The sequence below is a fragment of the Embiotoca jacksoni genome, unplaced genomic scaffold (genome assembly GCF_022577435.1).
Source record: "Embiotoca jacksoni isolate LCO1_2020_lvr unplaced genomic scaffold, fEmbJac1.0.p SCAF_86, whole genome shotgun sequence".
Taxonomy (NCBI): Eukaryota; Metazoa; Chordata; class Actinopteri; family Embiotocidae; genus Embiotoca; species Embiotoca jacksoni.
Genome location: NW_027185443.1, coordinates 715,511 through 741,807, shown reverse-complemented (window position 1 = coordinate 741,807; position 26,297 = coordinate 715,511). Strand labels below are relative to the sequence as shown.

The 26,297-nt window shown below is 44.4% G+C and overlaps 1 protein-coding gene across 5 annotated transcripts in view; it reads right to left on the bottom strand.

Annotated features, from left to right (window-relative positions):
• dgki (diacylglycerol kinase, iota) overlaps positions 1–25,110 on the bottom strand; it is a 61,547-nt gene extending 36,437 nt beyond the window's left edge. For all 5 annotated transcript variants that reach the window (XM_069139872.1, XM_069139874.1, XM_069139875.1 and 2 more), the window contains exon 1: positions 24,624–25,110. In XM_069139872.1, coding sequence (XP_068995973.1) covers positions 24,624–24,847 — 224 coding nt within the window. In that variant the 5' untranslated portion in view covers positions 24,848–25,110. The remainder of the gene's footprint in view (positions 1–24,623) is intronic.
• Between the last annotated feature and the right edge of the window lie 1,187 nt (positions 25,111–26,297).

Genomic DNA, 26,297 nt, shown 5'->3' with positions numbered 1-26,297 from the left:
AGGAGAAGTAACACAAGCGGCCAGACGATCAGCCGGGCTGCGAACACACCCCGAGCTTTATTCGAAATGCTTATTCGGAAGCGAAACCAAAAGGCAGAAAGTGAAATGTTTAAAACATGTGAACATTCTTCACGTTAAAAAAAACCCAAAGTAAAGACGCTGCAGTTGTTGTTTTTGGTTTTGTAGGTGTTCTCCCACATCAACGCCGAACGAGTGCCGAAAGGGGTTCGGTTACAACTCCTCTAATTGGGTGAACTGTTAGAAATGTCGGCTAAAACTATGAATATCAGGTCCTTGTTGTTCCAACTAGACCTCACGACATCTAACAGACACACACACTTAACCCTGCTACTTACTGCCGAGTGTTGAGAAAGACGGATTATTGTAAATTGATTATGGTTCATCAGATATGAATGAATAGGCTGAGAGAGAGAGTGTGTGTGTGTGTGTGTGTGTGTGTGTGTGTGTGCTCAGGTACTTCTTAGTCATAATGAAATGACCCTAGCATGGAAGTGAGTTTTTTGTTGTTGTTGTTGGGAGCAGTCAGAGAGAGAGAAAACATCAAGCAGCATCAACATAGGAGAGAAATGAAAATACGTATTTAAATAGGCAAACACACACACACACACACACACACACACACACACACACACTCATTCTGAAGTCATGGGGCACCATTACATTTGAGTGAGTCCTAATCTACTAAAAGCAGACAGGATCACAGGCATTAAGGCTCACTTCTAAAATCTAAAACAGAAAAATCGGCCGACAGCAAACACGGCAACGCGTGCGCACACACACACACACACACACACACACACACACACACACACACACACACACACACACACACACGAGCAAGCACGCATGACTTTGAGTTATTTTAAGTAGATTTGTCCAAATAAGGGGCCTCGGTCTAAAAATAAATCTTGCTTAAAAGCATTTAAATAAACAGTAACGACAGCCCAACAAAGCCGGACTAACTTGTGAAAGAACACAAATCCCACCACATTCATTTTGTAAGTACTCCAAAATAAATATGTCAAAGCAAAGAGAGGACAATGAATCCATACTCATGATGTGTACATACCGACTTTACATGCAGTTGGAGAGAAAAAAAAAAAAAAAATCAAGAGCAAAGAAAAAGGGAAAGAATGAGAAATGATCACCTGCTCATGAGTTCACTGACTTCCAGGAATCTCGGGAGGCGGGGGGGGGGGGGGGGGGGGTTTCCCAGTGGGAGTAAACAGTAAACAATTTCCTTATGGCGACTTTTTTTTTTTTTTTTTTTTTAATCGTTATTTGAAGCTCACATCCATCCATCCATCCATCTCCAACCTTATTCTTTTGGTCAACCTGTAAGTGCTTTACAGGCCTTCCACTGGTTCCACTGCAATTCGCTTCACTGTGGCGGTGGTTACTCAGAGGGACTAATGGTTGCCGAGTGTCCACACCAGGTTTGAAGAGTCAGAGCATTCATGCAGCTGTCAATCATCAGCTGACAATTTCCTATCGAGGATTCGCGACCTGATCCGTCGAGGCCTGACGAGCTGATGCGGCAAACGACACAATTACCGTTTACTTCTTTTATTTTCATTGAGTTTCAAATACTTAAAGTAAAGCACGTTCAAAATAACGAACGAGGGCTGAGAATCCAAATCTAGACGATGCGATACATGTATGACCACAACTTTTCTTTCACGTTGTGGTGACGTGTCCTCAGCTGATGCTCCATTCAGACAGGAGACGCTCAGTAAAAGCCTCCAGTGAGGAGATTAAATTGGAGCCTGTATGGTGGAGCTGAATGCAGCTGCTCTCTGCTCCCAGTTCTAACACCACCTACTCTCTCTCTCTCTCTCCATCTCTATCTCTCTCTCCATCTCTCTCTCTCTCTCCATCTCTCTCTCTCTCCATCTCTTTATCTCCATCCACCTCTCTCTCTCCATCTCTCTCTCTCCATCTCTATCTCTCTCTCCCGTTCTCTCTCTCTCCATCCACCTCTCCCTCTCCATCTCTCTCTCTCCATCTCTCCCTCATCTCTCTCTCTCCATAGCTCTATCTCTCTCTCCATCTCTCTCTCTCCATCCACCTCTCTCTCTCCATCTCTCTCTCTCCATCTCTCTCTCCACCTCTCCCTCTCTCTCTCTCCATCTCTCCCTCATCTCTCTCTCTCCATAGCTCTATCTCTCTCTCCATCTCTCTCTCTCCATCCACCTCTCTCTCTCCATCTCTTTCTCTCTCCATCTCTCTATCTCCATCCACCTCTCTCTCTCCATCTCTCTCTCCATCTCTCTCTCCCTCTCTCTCTCTCTCCATCTCTCTCTCCCTCTCCACCTCTCCACCTCTCTCTCTCTCCATCTCTCCCTCCATCTCTCTCTCTCCCTCTCCATCTCTCTCTCCACAGGATAATTCTGTCTCTTCCCCTTCATCCTCTCCCCCTTTTTTCTCTCCCTCCTCTTCCTCCACTCTCCCGTCCTTTTTGTCTTCCTGTCCAAACTGCACATCACCTTCTCCCCCCCATCCCCGCCCCCTCCTCTCCTCCCACTGCTTCGCTCCTCCTCTTCCTCCCTCGTGCTCCCGTCGACCTCTTTCTCATCCTCCCCTTTGTCTCCTCTCCTTATTTTCAGCCTCCTCCTTCTCCTCCTCCTCCTCCTCCTCCTGCAGAGGTGGGTTGTCAGCGTTGCCATGACAACGGCACAGCGGGAGCATCGGCAGCTCATCCAGTAATTATTATCAGTAGGAGAATGAGCTCCGCGGACTCGTACGTTTCAGCAACTTCACAGTGAAGGCATGAACTTCAGACAGACGCCCCGTCAGCCTCTGATAGGTGACGGTGCGTTCGCGGACACGCGGTGATTACACCGTCTTCACTTCCCGCAGCCTGCGTGCCGAGGATGACGTAATCTCTGCAACTCTTTCAAAGTTTTTTTGTTTTTTTTCTAAATACAGATCCTCTGTAACCAGGGAGGGGTGAACCGTTGCTACGGCAGCAGCTGTTTATGTTGTTTTCAACTATTCAGGGTGAAAAAAAAAAAAAAAGTGGAAAGAAAAACAGGACTCTCGCGGTGGGTGGCATCACCGACGGCAACGAAGCCTCCGCGTCATTTAACCGCTTTCTGAAAGCCCCTGCAGCGCTCGGCGAGCCGTTCGCCGCGGCCGCGCGACACTGTTTATTATCGAAAGCCCGAGCGAGAACAAAAGTAATGGCCACGAAAATAAAAAATAAAAAAAAGGCAGCTGCAAGTGGGAGGAATCGGATTCAACATCTTCTGACTGTAGAAGATGTTGTGATTATGTGGGAGAAGCTGGTTGACAAAGGAGAATCCTGCACCAGTGTGGGTTTGCTCTGAAGTCAACTTCTTTGTGCGGGGAAACAATTTGTAAAGTGAACGATTCCATATGTAAAGGTTTCGTTGTTGGTTTTTTTTAAACTTAAAACCTCAAAATAATTCGGTTTCGTGACCGGCCGTGAAACACCATTAAACCTCCCATGTTAGAATTTGTATTATTTTTGTCAAGCCAATCCGACATTTTAAGATTTTCCCAGTTATGTGCCGCACAACCTCATAATCCTTTTCTGCAGATTAAGAGTTTCAGGCGGCCGTCTGATCGAACACCGGAAGACAGAAACGTCGGCGCGTCCTGACGTGCATTTAAAAACGTGAACATAGAAACGGGTTTTCATTACCGACTTGCGTTTCCCTTGTGTAACGCAAAGAGGGAATTTCACACTGAACAGACGGTGACATCAGAGGATATCCAGTTGGTTTTGTACAACTTAAAAATCAATTAACTCAAATGAACTTTGCATAAAACGGGGACTAAAAAGCAACAATCAGCAATATTTAAGTCATATTTTGAGCAGTTATTACATACAAAAGGAAATGCATCCACTCGCACTTTCAACGGGCATGAATTTAAAAACATATGATCGTAGTAAAACTCAATGACCTAACTTTTATCTTTTATTTGAGTTAAATAAAAGTAAAGAGTTCAACGATGCAACACTAACAGACAAGATGGTGTCAAAAGAGTTGCTGTTGGTTTTTCATTAGTTTTCAAGCTGGTTTTGGATGATGTTTATTTTTTCAGAAATATTTCTTTTCAGTTTTGAGTAAACATCTAAATTTAAAAAAAATTTTTTTTGCATCCAGCAGAGATTTAACACGCAAAATCCTGACAGCTGCCCAGCAAAAAGTCAGTATCCGCCACGTTCAATTTCAAACCTCTCGGCAGCTCCGCTCACCTGTAGCCGAGAAGCCGGTGAAACCAGCACATCTTTTTCCCCCTCCTCTTCCTCGCCTGTCCGTCGGCTTCGACGTTTATCATCGTGATTGTCGAAGCCTCTCTCGCTTATTGTGTCGCTAACATCCGTTCCCTCCCGGAGTCGAAGAAAACATTGCGGAGCGGACCGAGTCCAGCAGCCGTTATTTCCTTACACGCTCGCGGCACGGCTCGGGTAATTACGCCAATCAACCCGACGGGCGAGGGAGACCCGACACCAGACATCTGAGCTCTGTACGATGTCACGATGTGTGTGTGTGTGAGTGTGTGTGTGTGTGTGTGTGTTTTATTTGGTCCAGTTATCAACCACTTATGATTCATCTTGAGAACAGGCCCGGTTATGGATCAGGCTCGAGGATGGACAGTTCAGGGGTGAGATTCATTTTAATGGGAAAGGAGGAAATAATGTGAATGTTAAGTTTCTGACAAAGAAACTGTAGAGCGTTGGAGAGCCGCGGTGTCCGATGAACTATGACACCGGATCCACTACACCTCAACTCTCCTCCGGCCCGCCGTCTTTTTTGTCAGGAAGCCCGTTTCCAGGTGTGTTCGTCAGAATAATCAGCTTCGGGGTATCAAAATCTTCATAAAACAGCGTTAAAACAAAGTAAAGACACAAGAGCTGGACATAATATGAAGATATTGTTGAGACTGTGATGTTATGGTGATTTTAGAATAATTAGCTTCAACTGCACAAACATTCCTCTCAAAATAGTATTAATAATTAATAACAATCAAAAACGTGATATTGGTAAAAAAAAAAAAAAAAACTAAAAAAAAACCACTGCCTTAGTTCAAGAAAAAAAAAAAGTCTCAGGGTTTCTGTTTTCATCTCAATCCAATCCTTCTGACCCCCCCCCCACACACACACACACACACACACACACACACACATTCCCTTCCAGGTGAACCTGCTCTATTTTTGGAACATTACGTAACAGATAACCTGGCAAGGGCAACCTGAGACACACACAGATACAACAAGTGCATGAGCTCATGCTTACACACACACACACACACACACACACACACACACACACACACACACACACACACACACACACACACACACACGACTCCGCTTTTATAAAGAGAGGTATTTAGCTGAATGTTTTACGCGGCACGGAGTTGGGCTGATACGGGGATTTAAAGGTCAAGAAGACCAACACGTTTTTAGCCTTTTTATGCCGATACAGAATTTAATTCTTGACGGTGCATGCAGGGATAAAAGCTCCAAAACTATGCTTCAGAGGTTTTAAACCTGTCCACGGGGGTGGCGGGGGGGGACAACTAAAAATAACACAACAGGATATACAGATGAAGTGAATACACGTTATCTAATAATAAAAAAATAAAAAAAAAACTTTTCGATACGGGACGGGTATCGTGACTTCCCCCAGAAACAAGCCCATGTGGATGTGAAAGCATCGAGTTCAGACATGAGCGGTGACAGCTGAGCACCCTTCAGTTACCGGCCGAGTCTCTGAATCCGTCCCTCATTCAGTACGATCTAACAAATGGCCTCTTGTTTTCTTCAGTTGCTCTTTTGCTGCTTTCTTTCCTCCTTTTACTCTCCGTCTCTCTGCTTCTATGTGGGTCAATGTGAAAGGCTCGCTCATTGCCGCTGGTGACACAGCATGCCCGGAGAGAGTGTGTGTGTGTGTGTGTGTGTGTGTGTGTGTGTGTGTGTGTGATGTATTGAGGAAGTGCCTGCCTCAGGTAATGGGAGTGTGACAGACAAAGACGATGATCGCCACGTGAAAGCACACGTTCAAAAAAAAATATATATATATATGTTTTTTTTAAAAAGCCACCGGTCAGGATGTGTCTGGTGACGACGGCCGTCACTTTTAACACGCAATAAACACACAAACATCTTTCACATGTATATGCATGTTGTAATTCTCTCACGCCTCTACATGCACTGTTCACAAACACACAGAAAGACAGTTGAGCTCTTCTAAAGCTGAAACTGCACTTCTGAATGTGTTGCGCTTGACTTAATGGACATTTATTTGATGCGTTTTACATTTAAGAGTATGTGAGTCAGAGTTTTACATGTCTGACAATTGTTATTCATGACATTATGCAGCTTTTCAGTACTTTACCTGTTACGGTAATAATGAATGTTGATCTTTTTCGTGCATTTCTTTTGTTTTTCTCTGCTAATATAAATATCATAACGTATAATAATTCTGCAGGTTCTGTTTTTTAAACAACTCCAAACTATTTTGTAACTTCTGAATGGACGTGTTGGTGCGTCGCTATCTTGAAGCAGCAGAAAGCTATTACGCAACTGACAGACAAAAAGCCTGGTCTTAGTCACTGGTGAAGTATTAAGATACCAACACGCTCATACATACGGTTTAAAGAATAACAAGATTACAATGTGAAAGATTATCGTTGTGCACATCCGTCTGCTCAATATACGTGCGAGCAGATCTGTTTCATGTGCAGAGACGTGTTCTTTTAGTAGCTGACAAATCCACCGTTCTCATAATGATGTTCGCGTTACGGCCAAAACACACCCGTGATTGATGAAGAGACTTAGTACAACCTCTGTGAACCTCCAAATTTGGAGATGCATGATTTCCACCGGCGGCACGTTCAGTCGGTGAACTGGGTTGAATAAAAAAAACAATAAAAAAAATAAAAACCAAGTTAAACAAACTAGAGAGTGAGAAAACCATGCAAGCGGAGGGAAATATGTAAAATCCTTTAGCGTGTATAACAACATTTGATGGCTTTCTTAAATCACCCTCAGTCTGACCCCAAAGAGCACAAAAATACACACAGGAACACATGGGAACACCACTGCACGCATACAACAAGTGACAATAGCAGGAAGAAATCAACACACAAAAGACACACACACACACACACACAGAGAGAGAGAGAGAGAGAGAGAGAGAGAGAGAGCTACTACACTGAGCTGCAGATAATGTCTCTCGTGAGGCTATTTATTGCACAAAACAACTTCTTATCGGCGCACAACTCGACAATATTCACACACGAGCATTTTCCACCCTCCGTGCGTCGGACCGCTCGATGTGTCTATGCGAGTTTGCACATCGTGTGGAGGGGGGGCGGGGCGGGGGGGGGGGGGGCAGGGTGTGAAGTGTGCGGTTGTCATGGAAACCCCACTCAGACTTCCTTCACCGTTTTATCCGAGCGTGCAGCATTCCTCTCTCTCTCTACACTGTGTCTGTCCGTCTTCCTCCCCGTCTGTCCTTCTTCCTCCCTGTCTGTCCTTCTTCCTCCCTGTCTGTCTGTCTTCCTCCCTCCCTGTCTGTCCATCTTCCTCCCTGCCTGTCCGTCCGTCCGTCCGTCCGCCGGTCTCCGCAGTATCTTACCTCTCCCTCCGTGAAGCCTCTTCCAGGTCCGTGAATCAGCAGCTAACTCGGCTCTGCTCGGACGTGCGGTTGCCAAGTAGGAGCCGACAACCAGCTTAAGTGATTTCGCCAAGCTGTCGCCACGCCGACTATCTGGCAGCAGAAACGCACACGTTGCACCTGCGGACCGTGAAAAACCATAAACCGGTGCTGTCGGTACACCTGACGGACGTACAGGAGGAGACACGACGCTGACGTCTCCAGGCGGCCGCTCGGTCACGGTCGGGTCGTGACCTGAATAAAAGACGAGTAGACTCATGACAGACTTGTCAAATAAGAGCAGATCAACTTTCTGTCGGGGCCTTGTGACGTGTCCCTAAGTCGTGTTTCCACACCAAAGTCCCAGGAACTTTTTGTTCTAGGAACTAAAAGGTTCCCTGTGCCCACTTGTTTGTCTAAAGACCCGCCAAGATTAGTGGAATTACTCCGCTGACGTATGTTTGTCACCGTAGATCCCACTGACGTAGCGCCGTGCGTCTTCTGCAGCTCTTTGTTTATGTGTCCAAACACAGTAAACACAAAAAAATGGATCATAAAACTAGTGATTATCAAATTCCAGGCTGAGGCACCTGCAGTGCCGCGTTTCCAACGCTTCCTGTGATTCCCATCCAAGTCCTTGGATGTTGGGTACATACCAACCCTGAGTCTGATCCAGTAACTGTATTTTACCTCACCGCTGATTAAATCGTTATCCGACACGCTGAAATTACAGCTGCAGCTACGACACTTGGAGCGGCTGGTCGTCGACACACAACTTGATCCAAAGGACTGGATTTTAGCTTAAATTCTGGACATGAAATGGACGTAATCTGCGAGACAGAAGGCGTTTCACCGTGATGGAGTTGGACACACGGGCACTAATGCCATCAAACAAGTCTTTGGTTCGATTCCCAGCTGGCTGAACCTTTGCTGCATGTTTCCTCACACTTCCCGTCTGTCTCCTCGCTAACGTACATTAACTGTACATAAGCTGGTGGCGAGCGTCTCTGACTGAGCTGGGCTTCTTCTTTCTTTCTTTCTTTTTTTTTTTTTTTTTAAATTTCCTCGACTTTAATAAGTATAATATATTTAATTACAGTCTACTTTTCTCTGTGTGTCTCTGACAGGGAGTGGGTGTGTGAGAGCAGCTGCGGTTGGGTACACTATCAACTCTTATTAGATCACTGTCTTCACACACACACACACACACACACACACACACACACACACACACACACACACACACACAAGCACACACACGCACAGTTAACACGCAGGCACTTCTGGACTATACACACTGTTCTTGTGAATACGAGGCCAACGTGGTGACCGGCAGCAAACGAGCATGTACTCAGTAAAACACACAGAAATACAAAAGACACACAAGCAATGTAAACACGTATGTAGGCCAGTTGAGTTACAAAAGATCTATTAGCTAATCGATAGAAACTAGTCAATAGTTTTGTTGATTGTCTAATTGACCTAAATTCTCTTTAATTGTAAATTGAATAACTTTAGTTTTGGACTGTTTGTGGCACAAAACAACTGTTTGACTGTTTAAACGCTGAAGTCCATCTGAGATCAAATCCGTCACAAGTAGAAGACAAAGTGGAAAAACAATGTTGAAATATGAAATCTTAATAGAGCTTAAAACTGGAGTCATGTAAAACATTCAAGTCACATTGTTGTTGTGTGTTTTATCTGTGCACGTTCATGTGTGTGTGTGTGTGTGTGTGTGTGTGTGTGTGTGTGTGTGTATATCCGGGTGTGAGGCTGGATACAGGAAGCCTGACTCTTTCCCTCTGACCTGCCTCCCTCTATTTATAATCTCTGCCTCCTTCTCCTTCTCCCTCAATAACACGCATGTCGGTGTTAAACTCTCAACTCCATGACTTTAATCTTTAGGAATTGTGACCCATATTATACAGCGAGCAATATATACCCATTTTCAAAGTAAATGCTCATTTCCACTTCGTGCGTATCCTTGTTTTGTATTAGCAATAAATATTCCAGTATTTTGTGTGTAACCTTGCTGGTTCCCTCAGACTTTTCTTTCTCACGAAAACACAAAAAAAAAATTTTCATTTAATTAAATTAAATTTATTTGCAGTAGCAGGTGTCCCGTCAACAGTTTTACGTCTCTTTTATAATGGTGGTCTATGGGAAATGTGTTTTTTTTTTAGAGGATTTTTCATTGCAATACTGCGAGTAGTCTAAATACTAGGCACAACATCAGGACACAAACAAAGTACTAGCTCACTGAAATATTTAGGAGCTGCCACCAAATACCCCGGTAAGTGTTAGCTGACGACAAAAGTCGACCAAGATTTCATTCGTCGTGAAGTTGCAGGAAAACCAAAACTCAAACTGCGCCGTGTGAGAGGCGTCATAAATAACTTACAGGACCATTTGTCACCGGTGGAGCCGGCGCCGTTAGGAAGGTGGCCTCGCGGGTGACCCGAGGGTGATGTAGGGCCCGGTTCTCGGAAGAGGTAACATTAGCAGCACATAGGCGCAGCGGCTGCAGAGAGCACGCCGACAGCGGTGATTAATGTTCTGCAATCAGCCGTAAAGAGCGCTGATAAGACCACGTTTTAGTAGAACAGCTTTTTAAATGTTTGTTCACTGTGTTTACAGCCACAGAAAAGCATATAAAAGCTTGTTTCATGCAACGTTACAGAGGCCCGTCTACCGGTCTTAATCTATTAGTAGCCCAGACAGAGACACCGTCAGGCTAACGTACAATATACTGCTTTAAAATGAATTAAATAAATGTTCAGTCTCCTTTGTTGGTTGTTTTTGACAGAATTATCAGAACCTGGAACTTAAACTATTTTCTGAAACCGCCCAAAAACACGCATTTAAATATTTGAAGTAGTATCATGAACGTTCAATGGCCAGTCGATCAACGGCTTCAACTAAACGGCTATTTATTGACGAGGAGACTCGTCAGGCCGGGCGTCCCTCGAAATACGACAAGTATAGACGCAAGTTAAATGACCGATTTTTATGGTTCCTGAACGCCTTCGAGACAGAAAACACAGCGCTTCCATGTACACGCCGAAGGTCTGACTGAGAGAGTGTGTGCCTGCCCTTCACTTCACTCCTCCATTGCCCTACATTAATTCTCCTCTGGGGGTGATGAGGAGGAGGATGGGGAGGAGGAGGAGGAGATTGAGAGGAGGGTAAGTCAGATTAGAGAGAGAGAGAGAGAGAGAGAGAGAGAGAGAGAGCATCTGTAGGCGGTCTTGGCTTTGCCCAAAGGCCTTGGCTTCTCTCCTCCTCCTCCTCCTCCTCCTCTTCATCACCACCACCATCATCTCTCCTTCACACTTCCACTCTCTCGTTCCCCTCCTCAACCCTCATCCTCGTCTACCTCTCCGCTCACATCTTTATCCCTCTATCCACCCACCGTTTATCTTTCTTCTCCTTTTTTTTCCCTCTCTCTTTCTCTCTCTGTCTCTCTCCGTCTCTCTCCGTCTCTCTCGCTTTCGGTGTAAATTCGGACAGAATTGTAATTTATTCATTTGAAATAAAGCAGCAGCAGCTCCATTAGGGGGAATTTTCCTGCTCTAAAAGAGGATCTGCCGACCAATAAAACATTAATAACAGCAGAAAAAATAGTTTCTGCTTCACAAAAGTAAATTTTTCTCGAAAAGTTTTTCAGTCTTGGCTGGTGAACTGCTTCATTTTACATTTTTAGACCCCTGAAATTTTTTTTTGTCAAATAACACAATTTGAATCTTTTAGATGAACTGGCCAATAAATGTAAGAGTTCCCGAACTCAACAACACTCACTTCCCTTTTTAGTAGTTGTAAAGACACGTTTATGCTAAATACTTATATTTAGCTTTTGCTTTTTAAGTGACCTACTGTATATTAAATTAGATTAGATAAAATTAGAATGATCAGATCCTATATTGTATAAAAGACAATATAGATGAATATATGGAGCTATGATTTTATTGAATATTGTGTGATGTCATATCGTCCAGCCATATAAGTTCATTTCTTGGTAACTGGTTGACCAGACTCCTGTCAGTATTTGAGGATTTAAAAGATTATTGTTTTCTATTTAAAATGCCAAAATGCATAATTCATAAGTAAAATCTCTACTCTACTAACAGATATCTTTGAGGCCCTGAGCGTTGCTGCTTCACTACCAGGACTTCTCTTTTTTTTTCTTTTTTTTTAGTTCAGCAGAGTCAGCAGTGTATCTTTTCCAAAACTCCCACTCAGAAAACCCACTCGGTTTCTATAAGTAGGAAACAGAGAGAAGAGAGTGAGAGCTGCTTATTGTCTGTGAACTGACTACCAACAGTCAGAGTGGTGGAGTGTCAGCTCAACATACTGATGACAGACACACACACACACACACACACACACACACACGTGATCTCATACTCGCTGGTTTGAAGAAAAAAAGAAAAAGCCGAGAACAGAAGCATCATGCAGGTTGAAGAGTTTTAGTGGATTTTCCACATAAAAGCCAAAGCGGCAACAGTAAAAGTTTTTTATTGTCAAAAAGAAAAAATACAAACTACCTTCTAAAAGAAGTAAAGCTTTTCAAAGACCCGCAAATATGCTGAAACGCCACCGGTCTTCTCGAGGCAGGTGGTCTGACTCACGCCAAGTCTGTGCTGCGACTGTCACAAGACTGAAGTGACACTGACTTTGAAAACCACATTAACCAGAAGGCACATTTCTACTCAGCAGTGCGCTTGGATCCGTCTCATTTTAGCATCAACAACAAGACAGGTGTGTGTGAGATCGGTAGGTAATGTTCCAGCAGCATGTGGAAAAAAAACATACACACCCTGCAGAGGTGATGTGGTTTTCTGCCAACTGGTGAGGAACATAAATAAAAAATAAATAAATAAATAACGACAGGATTTCTCACTCGCCGCTGGTTTTGAATAGTCATGGGGAGTATTTCTGCAGCATGGGAACCGGGACGGGCTGAGCGGCGGCAGGTGAAACAACAAAAGGAACTTGTCTTCACTTCCGAGCGCATAAACGTATACAAAGTCGGTGGAAGGACGCAAAACAGATGCAAACGAGCGCCAGCGCACGCAAAACCGAGGCGGAGGCGTGTCAACTGGACGCTGCTTCGTGCGGCGAGCACGCCGGACTGGGAACTCTTCGAGTTTACCGAATCGTACGAGGAGATGAAACACGACACATACGGATATTTTAGTCTGTAAGAAAGGAAACGGCATTTCATGACAAATGAAGAGGACAATATGCAAAGTAGATTAAAAAATAGACTTTCACACAAAAGCAACTGCCTTGCTAATTTTAAACGTGGGGGGTGGGGGAGGGGGAAGGAGGGATTGAGTTAGTGGTGAGCTGTGAATCTGCACTGAAACCTGCTCAACTCAATAATGCCCGTCACAAGTATGTCATATTTCAATCACTCTTTCCACCATTTTGAAGTTTGACTGGCACTCTATTCACGACGTCATCCTTAACGTCCCCATATTTATGGCTATCTTCCTGTTTAGCAATAAATTAATAATATACCCCCCCAAAAAATTATCCTAAAAACACAAAACACATATGCAGCAGTAAAATATACATGTAAATGAGATAAATGAAGTAACGGGTCTATCCAGGTTTTCCATCGTGTTATACTGATGTTCTCCGGCAGATTAGGATTTACTTACTTATTACTTACTAACACACACACACACACACACTCATAGAGCAGAATGCCACAGAAATGATGATACTGTATGTATACCCTACTCTATAATCAATTAATACATGCCATGAACCACAGCCAGAACATAGCAATGATGCTCCGCTCTCTCCCTCTCACATCTTCTGACACCTACATAATTACACAGTCTGTCAATGTGTGTGTGTGTGTGTGTGTGTGTGTGTGTGTGTGTGTGAGACCAAGCATGTAATGTGTGGGAGGCATCACAGTCACGCTGTGCATCTGTATCTGACCTTTACTGCTCAGAATAGACACACAGAAAAGAAGACAGCAAAGAACACGAGAAACAGATGAAGACCGAGGAGGATGCAAGAAGAAGAGGCGGCAGCGGGTGGAGGGGGGGGGGGGGACGTGGATGAAAAGGACGAGAAAAAGGCAGAGAACGGAAAAGAGAGGAAGATGAGAAAGATTTGGTACAAGGACAGGAAAAAAACAAAACACGGGAGACAAAAAGACAAAGGGGAAAATGATTAGTGATAATAAAGAACATTAACTTTTTACACTGAAGACAGATAAAGTTTACGGTCTCTGTAACCTCAGGCTACAGCTGCCTTATAAATTCAATCATTTACTAATGACTCTCATCTAACCTGAGCAATTAGACCACACACGTCCACACACACACACACACACACACACACACACACACACACACACACACACACACACGAACCAGTAGACCTCAGCTGCGGAGACACGCTATAATTAGTGAGACAGCATCTTTATCTCGCTCCCTCGTTCTGTCTGTGTGTGTGTGTGTGTGTGTGTGTGTGTGTGTGTGTGTGTGTGTGTGTGTGTGTGTGTGTGTGTGTGTGTGTGTGTGTGCGCGCGCGCATGTGTGTGTGTGTGTGCGTGCGCACGCTCATGTGCGAGAGAGCTTTGAGTTTGAGTGGGGACTCATCTTTCTGAGTGCTGAGAGATGATCAGTGCTCAGTAATCCTACCTGCATATATATATATATATATATATATATATATATATATATATATATATATATATACACACACACACACACACACAGGAGACCCTTCAAAAGGGCTTTTTAATCCATCCTGCATAGACTCGTTTACAATTGCGGTGGAGTATATATATCTATATATATAGATATATATACAGATATATTTATAGATATATTTATAAATCTATATATATATACACATGTACGAGTGTCTATAAATAGAGGTGAGAACAGTAAGTACAACGGAGAAATATATCTGAAACATATCGACATTTGCAAAGCGGGAAAAAACCTTTTGGCAGCGTCTAAACCCGCCGGAGTAAAAAAAAAAAAAATAAATAAAACACAAATCCTTCCTGAGCATCAGCCCGGTTTGGACGTGGCGGAGCTGATGTAGCAGCTGGCCGCAAATTAGTCAGCACAACCATTTGGCAACCGAGCCACAGGATCCCTCTCATCCATCAAAAGCTCGGAAATACCTTTAAAAGACGATTACACCAAAACAATAAAGCGATGAGAATACTTTTTTTTTTAAAAACATAAAATTCCCTTTCTGTCCCCGAGCTGAGGAAGCTAGCCGGCAGCAAAAGTAAAACATCGGAGAGGGAAACAACTTTAAGGTTCAAAGGTCAAAACTGAGAGACTGAACAAGACGGCCAATTAAAAAAAAAAAACAGGAAGATTAAAGTCCATTTTTACTCTTTCCATCTCGACACCGGAATAAATTTGCGGTGAACTTTTCTTCACATTCTGCAAAATCTATTTAAGGTTTTGTGTCGAGGCGTCACTTTCTCTGAGGAGGGGAAGATTAAAAAGTTGCACACAAGCTATGTTCATCTCTGAACAGCAACGTTAGCATAAAAAATAAATAAATAAATAAATAACTGAGCGTTTCACTTATTGTGTCAAAGTGTTTCAAGAAAAGCGTTTCCTTGCATTGATGCGTTTGTGTAAAATCTTGTATTTGCTTCATATTAAACCCGGTTTTGTATTGGCTCCTTCATCTCCAGGTGTCCTCTTGTGTATCCTTCTGCAACACAAATGTTTTTCGACTGCATGTGTGATGCTAATAAACCAAGTGAGTGAGACTCGGTGATGGAGTCGGTGTCACCTCAGCGGTCGACTCCACAGCTTCATTATCGAGACAGATGGGCTTGTTGGAAAAGAGAGAGAAGAGGTGCTACTTTAAAAAAAAAAAATTAAAAAAAAAAAAGCACAAATGCAAACCAGGGAAACATGGCTGCTGATCTCTCACTCGTTTTTGTTTTTTTTCCTGTTTTGTCAGCTGACTTCTGTTTAGTTTTCTGATTTCTCACCACCTGTGGGCTTTTCTTTTTTTCACCCCTTCTCTACTTGTATTTACGTGTGCGATTGTAAACACTGTAAATAGACATAGGCTAAAACTAAAATAAAGTCAAAAGCATAACTATAAAATTATATTGTGCAATAGAAACTAATACAAAACAAAAAAAAAGGCACTAAAAGGCTTAAGTCTGGTTTCTTTACGTTTCGTGCTCCTCTCTTCTTCCCCTATAGAGCCACAACGGTTAGAAGAATTAAAACATTAAAAGCGATCATTAGGTCAGTCGGCGAGTACGCCGATCATCCGGCTGACCAACGCAGTGCATCAAACAGCTCTGACAGGAAAAATGAGGCTCCTGCATCAAAGTTAAGCAGGTCGGACTGCTCGCGGCATCTCGAAGGCGATCGGTGACAACAGCTAGTAATCCGGTCCCGTCACCGAGCGAGTCAATTAGCCGAGCAATCAATCATTCAGCCGGCTGTCTGTCCGTCCGTCCATCCGTCCGTGTTCACACACCACCGCCGTGTGCCCGTGTCCGGTTACGTCCCGGTCAGCTCTGCGGCGACGTTAGCGAGCCACTTTAGCGCAATTCAAAAAGAGGAAAATGAAATCAGTGTAACGTTTATGCAGACGGCATCAGCGTCACAATAAACCGGCAGGTACGGCGGTTCTGGTCAATGTTTTGATTACAAAACGAGTTGAGTGATGAAATTAATTCATTTTCCCGTTTCATTTTCTTCGTGGGAGAGAAGCTGCTTCATACGATCATCCAAAAGGCATTTTGAAAGTACATTTTCTTTCTTTTCTGTATTTGCCTTCGTGTCCGTTTTGACTGTAGAGGTCTAAGATGAATGTGCACGCTGTGTGTTTTACTCAAGTTATTTCTGGAGATGGAAACACGCGCATATTACATCGTGCTGAAAAACAACTTCACAACCTATTCTCGGCCTGCGCTTCTTTCCTTTATGTCTGAGGAATGTAAACAGACACCTACAGTATATAAAGTCGTGGGAAAGAGAGGCCGGGGGAGGTTGTGTTTTAAATCACATCAGACTTTCATTTCATTACGACACATTCAGGAGTGTTTAGATGACTGTACTTGATTTTGATGCGATCATCTCATCGCCTGCCAGCTTTCAGAGCTGCCGTTGCTGATTTACTTGCCGTGCTGTCGCCTTTTTGGTCATTAGATTGTACCGTCAGGGCACTTTATGTCGCTAAAAAGGACAGCGTCTTCTTTTATAGTGGCAGATAGATCAGAGGAAGACTTCTTCCTCAACGGCGGCCGTCACTTGTTAAAAAAAGATAGCCGCAAACGGTAAATCGTGCTCACTTTTACAGAAAGTGTGTGGTGGGGAAACACGTTGAGGTTTCTTTTGAAATAGGTTCCTCTTCTCCTCTGTTGCACCAGGAAGATCAACTTCTCTTTTTCTCTTCCGTTTCGACTTCTGCCCTCTTATTTTTTTTTTTCCAGCCCCATTTCCAAGCATGAAAAGCTTCTTACAGCCAGCCAGACGACTAATAAGGAGCGGCTCCTGTCAGCCAATCCCCCCTTAATGCCTCAGCACACTGCATTATGGGCAAAATAACCCCCCCAACGTGCACGCGCACACACACACACACACACACACACACACACACACACACACACACACACACACACTCAAACACTCCTGAAAAGGCTAGGAAAGGAGAGAGAGATAAGTCAGAAATCCCTCTGTTCCACAGGGAGACGTCATCAGTCCTCTCCTTCTTAGGACAAAATGATTGAGATGCATCGGTGAACACAAACACACCAGCGTCGTTCAGAGAAGGTGGAGAGGGGTCATACTAACACCGACCGTCTGTGATATGTACGTATAGAAAGAAGATGGGGTGGGAGGGTGGGGAGTTTGTCATTCGCCAACCGAACCGTCAGGCTCCGATCGTTTCATTATTCCGGAGAGGGTGTGGGAGAGTCGGGCTCTGCGCTGCGGTGGATGAATGAACTGTGCGAAGGGGGCGGGGCTTCTCCACAGCTGCGGGTCTGATGCGTGCTGGTAATAACAAAATGAGAGAAAGTGGGAAAACTGGTAGGAGGCCTCGTTGAAAGTCGCGTCACACAGCAGCTCGTGTTTTGAATCGGGAGACGGCTCCTTTGTAGCCGTGAGTCTGCAGGTAAATCTGTCAAGAGTTTCTGAAAACAGTTCAGCTGCGCTCTGCAGAAACACGCCGGATAAATAGAAAGAGCACAGCGAGAGATCTTTTGGTGGAGGAAAAAATAATATCCAGAAGCACCGAGAGAAGCATTCAATATTTTTCTGTTGCTTATTCAGAGGGCGGCGGGTTCAACGTAAAGCACCGTCATCATATGCGTGACCTTCGAATGTGGTCCGAGCAGCTCGGATCTCATCCTCAAAGCGTCCTGCGTGCGTTCACACTTTTAGCCGAGTGATCCAATAACCCAGGATGGATGTTATTGCCAGGTGTGAACGGGTCCGGACAGGAAAAGAAATAAAATACTGGACAGGAAGAGAACAGAAAAGAGAGCTGAAACACTTGCCGACAGACAGAAACTCGACTAGCGACGTATTTATCGTTTTTTTTTTTTTGGACAGAAATGCCCAAAAATTCTCTGATTATGTCTGTAAATGTGAATACTTGTTTTAATTGCCGACTTTTATTGATCATTCCTCTGGCATTTAACAGCTGTGGAGATTTACGGCCGTGTAAACCACGAGCAACTCAGTAAAACACAATGTTAGTGTGTAAAGAGGCGGGCGGCTGTGGATTAAGAGCAAATTGCAGCCACACACACACACACACACACACACACACACACACACACGGGTTTAATCTTACAAAAAACTGTATCTGTTGATCTGTTGATTATCCATACAACCAAAGAGCTCATTCTCCCTCCTCCTCCTCCTCCTCCTCCTCTTCCTCACGGGAAAAGACTATCATAAATATGCATGTATATCTGTTCACCCGTTCTGAGGATGAGATGGGAGAGAGGCAAAAAAAATGGTGTCAGCGAGGCTTGTATTTCATCAACAATTGGTGCTGTGATCGTCTGCTTAAAGATTCATGAGTGTCTTTAAGCTGCTCCGACTCCGAGCCAAGCGTTCCACTGAATTTAACACACACACACACACACACACACACACACACACACACACACGCGCGCACACACACACGCCGAGCGGCAAAACCGGTTCGTATAAAACATAAAAAGAGCCGCTCCATCCGCTGAACTCTTTATAGAGTGCGCAGGTGGATTCAGGTCAAAGCTCTCATTACCTTATTGATATTATCCGTCATCCACTTTAGCCATGAGAGGTAACGGAGATGGAGAGGAGTATATAAACGATTATGTCACTGAATAAATGTCACTGGAGATTGTCAGAGAGCGACCGAACTATCTTCAGCAATACAAAAAAAAGAAAAAAAAAATCAAGCATCCTTGAACACGTCTTTGCTTTGTTTCGAGAGGTTAAAAATATTATGTGCAAAGTGTTCCGTGACTGTTTTGGAAATAGGAAACGCGTTGAATAAATGTCCTCTGTTGTGAGTTTTCCTTCTGTTTTTGGTCTTTCTAAATCTTATTTCCCAAAGAGGGGGCGGTGGGGCGGTGGGTTGGGTGGAGGTGCAGTAGCTATTGTGCTGCACCGTGATGTATTGCTCTGTTACACAATTACTGTAAGCAGAATGACACCACACAGGTTTCTAAATCTGAAATATCGCCTTCCTTTGGGCTGTTTCGGGGGCCGTTGACCCGCGTACGTTGTTTATATGAAAACAACCGCAGACTCGCACGTTCACGAAGTTTAAAATATTCATGAGTGCCTTTGAGGGCTACGAGGTAAGTATGCTATGAAATCTGACACAAGCTGCACCACAAGAGAGAAAAAAATAATAATAATAATAATAAATCACCAGCTAAATCCGCTTCATTAGAAAAAGATGTTAAAGTTTAAAAGGAAGGGAAGAAAAAAAATAACAAAACGTTGTTTGCTGGTAGATCGGCGACTTTCTCATCACGTGGTTCGGCGTCAATAAGAAGCAGCTGCGGCTCAGATTGTTATAAATATAATCACAGACCTTAGACGCCTTTTTTACTTTTTTTTTCCTTAAGCCGGAAAAAAACAAAAACGTTTCCAACAAATCACCAGGACTCGTTTTATTCCAAGAGTTAACTTGATGACTTGGTGAGAAAGTAACTGTCCTGTAATGTCACCATTAGTTCCCCCCCCCCCTCTCTCTCACACCCCCCGCCTCCCCCGTCTCCTTTTATTTATGTTTTTCATGCTTCCTTCCCTTTCATACCTTTCAGCCATGACACCTCTTTGACTTTGTAGCAGACATTTTCCCTTTTGTCCTCCCCCTCTCCGGCCATCCTTTTTTCTCATCCCTCTGTTCTCTCCCACCCCCCCCCCTCCACCCCCCCACCTCCCCCATCCCTCTGTTTTCTGTCCTAATTGAAGGCTGAATAGAGTTTTGTATTCTGGCAGCATCAGATGATGAAAGGCCTTTGATCAGTGTTTACCCCTGCAGGTGGTACACAGCAGCAGCGACGCAAGATACAGTCAGGTCTTTTTTTTTTTTGTATGTCTCTCCTCTCCTCTTTGCGTTTCATGTGTCTCGCCGGTCTCGTCTCTTCTCTTCCCATCCCTGCAGCCTCTGAGCAGACACGACGCCCGGCGTACATTAGACCGTACACATGCGCTCGTTGCGATCTCCGACTGTTTGCAGAGCGGGCCGCAAATAGTAGAAGGATACCGTTACGACATCCTGTCCTGTGGCAACTCGTTTCTGCAAACATTTCTCACGGAAAAGAAATCTCACCACCTGATAAGCCGGGTGACGAAACAAAGCGTTTGTTTCTTTGTATATTTTTTTTCTCCTCCTGGGAAAACAGGTCATGGTGGCGTGTGGTGGGTTTGCTTTACCGGGTGGAGACTCTTGGTTTTTAGGGGGTTATTTAAGTCTCCGGCTCCTCGGCTGTCGCGTCACGGCTGATTCTGCTTCGTGCACATTTGCATTTTGATAGTGTGGTGACAAATCCTGGATTTGGAGGAGAAGCCAGAGGCAGCGTTTGACCAGAGAGAGAAAACATCATCTCTCTCAGCGTTTCAGATGGATTCAGGTGCTTTTAAGCTGGCGGGGAAACTCTTTAAGTTTTTTGTTTTATAATTACAGTGACCCAGAAAAGTTCACGCTTGGCATCTTGGCGTCATCTTACGGTATATATCATCATATCTTCTGCTGCTAATTCCAGCAATATTGCAGCTCCAAGTTGAATATTTAATATGTTAATTTCAGTCAATCACGGCATCATTAATATGTTTCTCCAGTAAGGTTTGGCATCTAATGGCTTTTATGTACATTAAGACTTCAAGAAAGACTGTTTCACTGCGAGGGCTCTTTCCTGTAGAGGTTTATAATATTTTCCGGGTTCCAGTCCAGTAAATAAACAAACTGTCATGACAGGTGGACCCGTCCAAAGAGTGTATAAATTAAATGTCGACCAACTGGCCGTCACAGGAGAGGCAAAGGAAGCGCTCGGAAAAACAAGGCAGTGACTCACTTACAGATTGAGTGTCCAGTCGGTTGACTGAGCACCTAATTGATGTAACGTCTTACGAACTGATCGGTGTGCTGAGTAACTGGCTGCCGTGATATACACACACACACACACACACACACACACACACACACACACACACACACACACACACACACACACACAAAGTGTGACGAATGTCTGGCAGAGAAGTTACATGTGTCCCATGCTGCCATAAATACATCGTACCACCAGCCCGCAACAAACACACACACACACACACACACACACACACACACACACACACACACACACACACACACACACACACACACACACACACACACACACGCTGCCTTTGAGGTTCAACTGCACCATTTCTGAGCTCTTCCATATCACCACATATGGTAATTTCACTTCTTGGCACCGGCCACTTCAAAGCTGTGTAAACTACCTTTCCGACAGACCATCTCCGTCCACATGGCTGAAATTCGTCGAGGAGGAGAATTGCCGTATTATCCGTAGCCTTTTTTTTTTTCCAATGGGGGTCGAAGGTCAAAGCAACTCATGACACAGCGCGTGAACCGACACTCCCGGTCCGCCTTTGTCCGCCTACCGTACAGCAGAGGAATGCCACAAGGAAGGACGGAGACAGACGGACAAACGTGTTCGGCATAATCGAGTGTACCGGATCGCATTCATGCCGTGCAATTAACATACTGTGGAGGATTAAAAATACAGAAACGGCCAAACATGTACTTCCACTGTAATTTAGAGTACAATGAAGTCTCTTACATGATGGGAAAATTATGCAAAACTCCACTTAAAACAAGCGATGTTGTTCTGGTATTCAGCCCACACAGTACTCCATTTAGAACTGGTGACAGCCTTTACCACATAAATACATATATAGATATATAGACATACGTAATGCATCTTCATAAATAGCAATATGTCAGATTTTCTAACCGTCTGGTCATTTCTACACCAAACTACTCTCACCAAACGGTGGCTGCAGTGACACGAGCCAAATCTTCTCTTTTCAAAATGAAATTAATCCATCTGAGGATTCAATTGAAGCCATTTCAAGTCCACGAGAGACGAATAAAATGACCGCAGACGGATGGAAAAGTTCTCACATCTAGCATAATTGTTTTGGTTTTTTATTTTCCTTCATCTTAAGACTGGTTGTTGTTGTTGTTGTTTTTTTACTCCAGATCGTACACGCGCTGTATATGTCACATATCTTACGGACCTTCTACCCACAAGAATAAGACTGAAGCTTTTCCATCGTGCTCGTATCAACAAAGGAGCTTTTGTTGTCACCGAGCGGAGACTCCAGAAACGGCTCCTAAAGTGCAGCTCATATCACCCAATATGACCCAAGGTGCTGGTGGGTGGATTTTTATCCTTTTGCGATCCGCTTCCTGTCTTCACGCCAAACCAGCCGTGACTATCACCTCTACACAGACAAGACGAGCGGTATCGATCTCTTCATCTAACTGTCAGCAAAAAGCCAACAAGCAGAAGTAAGTAACTATTCCTTTAAGGGGGAGGAGGGTGGAGGTGGAGAGGGGGGAGGCACATCGTGGGATGCGTAGGTGTAGTTTTGCTGCTTTACTGGCCGCCATCTAAACTGATGTTTTTGATGACCAACATTAAAACTGCACTCAAAAGTTTGACTGGATTTGAATATTTCGGGCTGCGTTTTTACCGCGATAAACCGGACGATTGAGGCGACCTCTAAACTCCATTCTTGGATTTCTGGAGAGCAAATAATAATAATAATAATAAAAATAATTAAATAAAACGGCCATGACATGTCGAACCACAATATAAATGTTCACTTCCACGACTTCTGCACAGAATTCTTCACCCGACGCCAGCTTTTTTCCTCCCGAGTGTACGATGTACCGAATCCGGCGCTTCCACCACTTTACTGCGGTATTTCCTTCAAGAAGACAACAGTTTTGGAGAATCCCCCCCCTCTTCCCTCCTCCTCCCCCCGTCTTCCCCCCCCCCCTGAGGAAAAACCACCCAGAGGAAGAGAGACTGTAAACAATGATACCAAGTGAAAGAGTGGCGGTGAGTTTCTAACGTCTTTGTCTTACAGTAGGTCAAGTGGGCGTTTCAAAAAAAAAAAAAGAACTACATGTCAATACTAGATACCTGTCAATTGAATAGTTATAAGATTACAATTTACCACCCCACCTGTTGTTGTTTTTTTGTTATTAGACCAATTTCCATCCTTGAATGGGCCAGTTTATTCAGTTGTAGCGTGTTTACGCGAGACAAATTTTATCCAAACGGGCCATTACTTACTCGTGGAATAAAAAGGCACCATGCGTCTATTGTGTATTCTTTCATGTTTTAATGAAATTAATTTACCATGTATAACTCTGAACGCTAAACTTGCCACGTTTTTTTTTTTTTCTTGCCACATATTGATTAAATTAAAGTAAATACATGAATAAAAAATGACATCAACAAATATTCGCACGCAGTCTGCAGACTATAGATTTCATTGTGTTGTTTGGATTTGTTTCGTTTGGGAGGGGGGGGTTGATAAAACTGCTGCTTTGTGCACCAAATCAGACACAAACAAAGCCAGTCAAAACAAGATTGATTTGACCTCCATTTCCAGCTTAGAGGGGTGACCCGTAAAACACAGCAGAGACACACTCACTCAGACGGACAAGACGGACAGACGGATAGGCGGGTAGATAGACGCCACACATTGGTGGTAGTGACATCTGACAACCCAAACTGCTGTGTGAGTGTGTGCGCTCGGTCTCCGGCCAGTTTTCACTATCAACAGCAGCTGCCAGTCAGCACAGGGGGTGTCAGGCTGCTGCTGCTGGCAATCACACACACACACACACACACACACACATACAAAATCAATAGTGTTTCCTCCCCCTCCTTCACATGATCCAAACACAACGGGGCCACAACACCACAGGGAGCTGCACACGTTGTTGAGTTTGTTAAAAAAAAACAAAAAAAACGTTTTGATCCATCACTAATACGCTCGTGCTTTGTTGTGCACATCAGTGTTTATGATGGTGATCTTGACGTGGGGCTGGCCTGCACGAGCCCCCCCCCCCCCACCCTCTCCCCCGCACCTCCTCGCACCACCTCCTCCCCCCACCTCCTCCTCCCGGGGCTGCCTCAATTTAGCGTTATTCAGCTAAACCTGCAGTGTGTGACCCTTCAACTCTCGTGTCCTTCCCCCGGCGTGTAATTCTTATAACAGCATCAGCAAATTATACACGAGGACAAGCGAATTCAAAGCATCCAAAAAAAAAACAACAACAAAAAAACAAGCCCCGCCAGTGAAACATACGCACGAGCGCATAAATAAACAACATTTCTTCCTCTGAACAATATCCTGTCCCGGCATCCCCCCCCTTCCTCCCCTCCCCCCCTCCTCCACTCACCGATACGAGGTCTGTTTTCTGAACGCCAGTCCTCTTAATTTGTCCTCCAGGGTCTCCTGCTCCATGTCGGGCAGACTGCTGAACGTGTCGCTGCAGCAGCCCACCGCAGCCTCCTCCGAGCCGGCTCCGGACTCCGAGTCACCCCCGTCGGCTCCCAGAGAGGCCAGGCGCCCGCCGAAGCCCCCCGCCGCCGGGCCGGTGCGGTCCTTCGTTAGGGGGTCCATGCTGGTCGGCCCTCGCTGTCTCGCCCCGCGCTGGACCCCCGTCTCCCCTCCGGCTTCTGGGGGGTGGGGAGGGGGACACAGATGCCGGCGGAGGAGAGCAGGATTGAAATGTTTGCGGGAATGAGTGACACCGCGTTTACGTCTTAAAACGGCTCTGACCGTTTGTTGTTTCTAACCGTCGACAGCCGCTTTTTATACGCCGCGGCCAGGTACGGCAGCACGCGCAGCCGCCTGGACGTCAGACTGAACTGCACTCACGAGCCCCCTGACCAACTGAGCGCGAGCTACTTCAAGCTACGAACGTCAAACAGGAAGTGGAACGTCTTACCTTCAAAATAAAATCCACTCGCGTGTTAAAAAAAATATTTTACTAGCGCAAAAATGTGGCATTGTTATTGATATACCAGTAACATGATCTAAAAACGTTAACCAGATCGTTTTAATGTGTGTTTTTTTTTCTCTTTCTTTGTATTGCAGACTATATTCCGTCTGCTACAACGCCTGAGGTGATTCCTTGTATGTAAAAACATATTGACAATAAACCTGGAAATACCCAATACATTTCAAACAACACTTGACACTGGACACAAAAAAATTATATAATGAATTTTAAAAAAAAGAGCGTCCGCCACGAATGGTTTTCGATAGCCTACAACCCACTTTTACAACTTCTTCGAAACACATTTAGAAACTGAATTTATATTGCAGTTTTTCCACCTTTAATAAAAGATGATTAAGTATTTATTTTTAAAGTTGAAAATTTCAGGCCACCGTTTAAAGCTTTAAGTGTATTATAAATGTACCTTGTAAGTTGGTTTCCATGTTCCATCAGTTTCAATGAGCCTCACTATGACCACAACCTATATCCTATTACAAATTTTCTTTTAAATAAAAAACAACAACTTTTATTTCGAAATGCATTACCGGAAGTTGTGTATTTGACTCTGTGATATGACAGGTTTAAAAACTGCATTGTGAGAGCTATTGTGAGGGACAATAAACACGTTCAGTGTGTGCAGACCTCAACTAACTGGAGCACCCATTCTCCCATCCATCCATCCATCCATCCATCTGACCTATGGGACCAGCAGCATGGCATTGTGGGAGATTCCCTCTCCTCCTCCTCTCTGCAGCATCATCATCATCAGTGAGAAAGTAGGGCAGAGGGTGAGCAGACACGCACGCACACATGCACTCTGTCAGCATCTCACTCTCAAAGACTAATCACTCACACACGACCCATATGCTCAGTTTTGTGGGCTCAGTTTGTCAGATCTGTCATGACGTTAACGTCCTGTCTTTCCCCTCTTCATCACGTTACGACTCCTCTTACTACAGTGTGCCGGAGGCCTTCGCCTGCGAAACATCAGGCCACATCTGTCAGCCTCTTTTTTCGCCCGGCTGGGCCGGACCATCGGGCTCATCAAATTACCGCTGACCTAAAGTGACC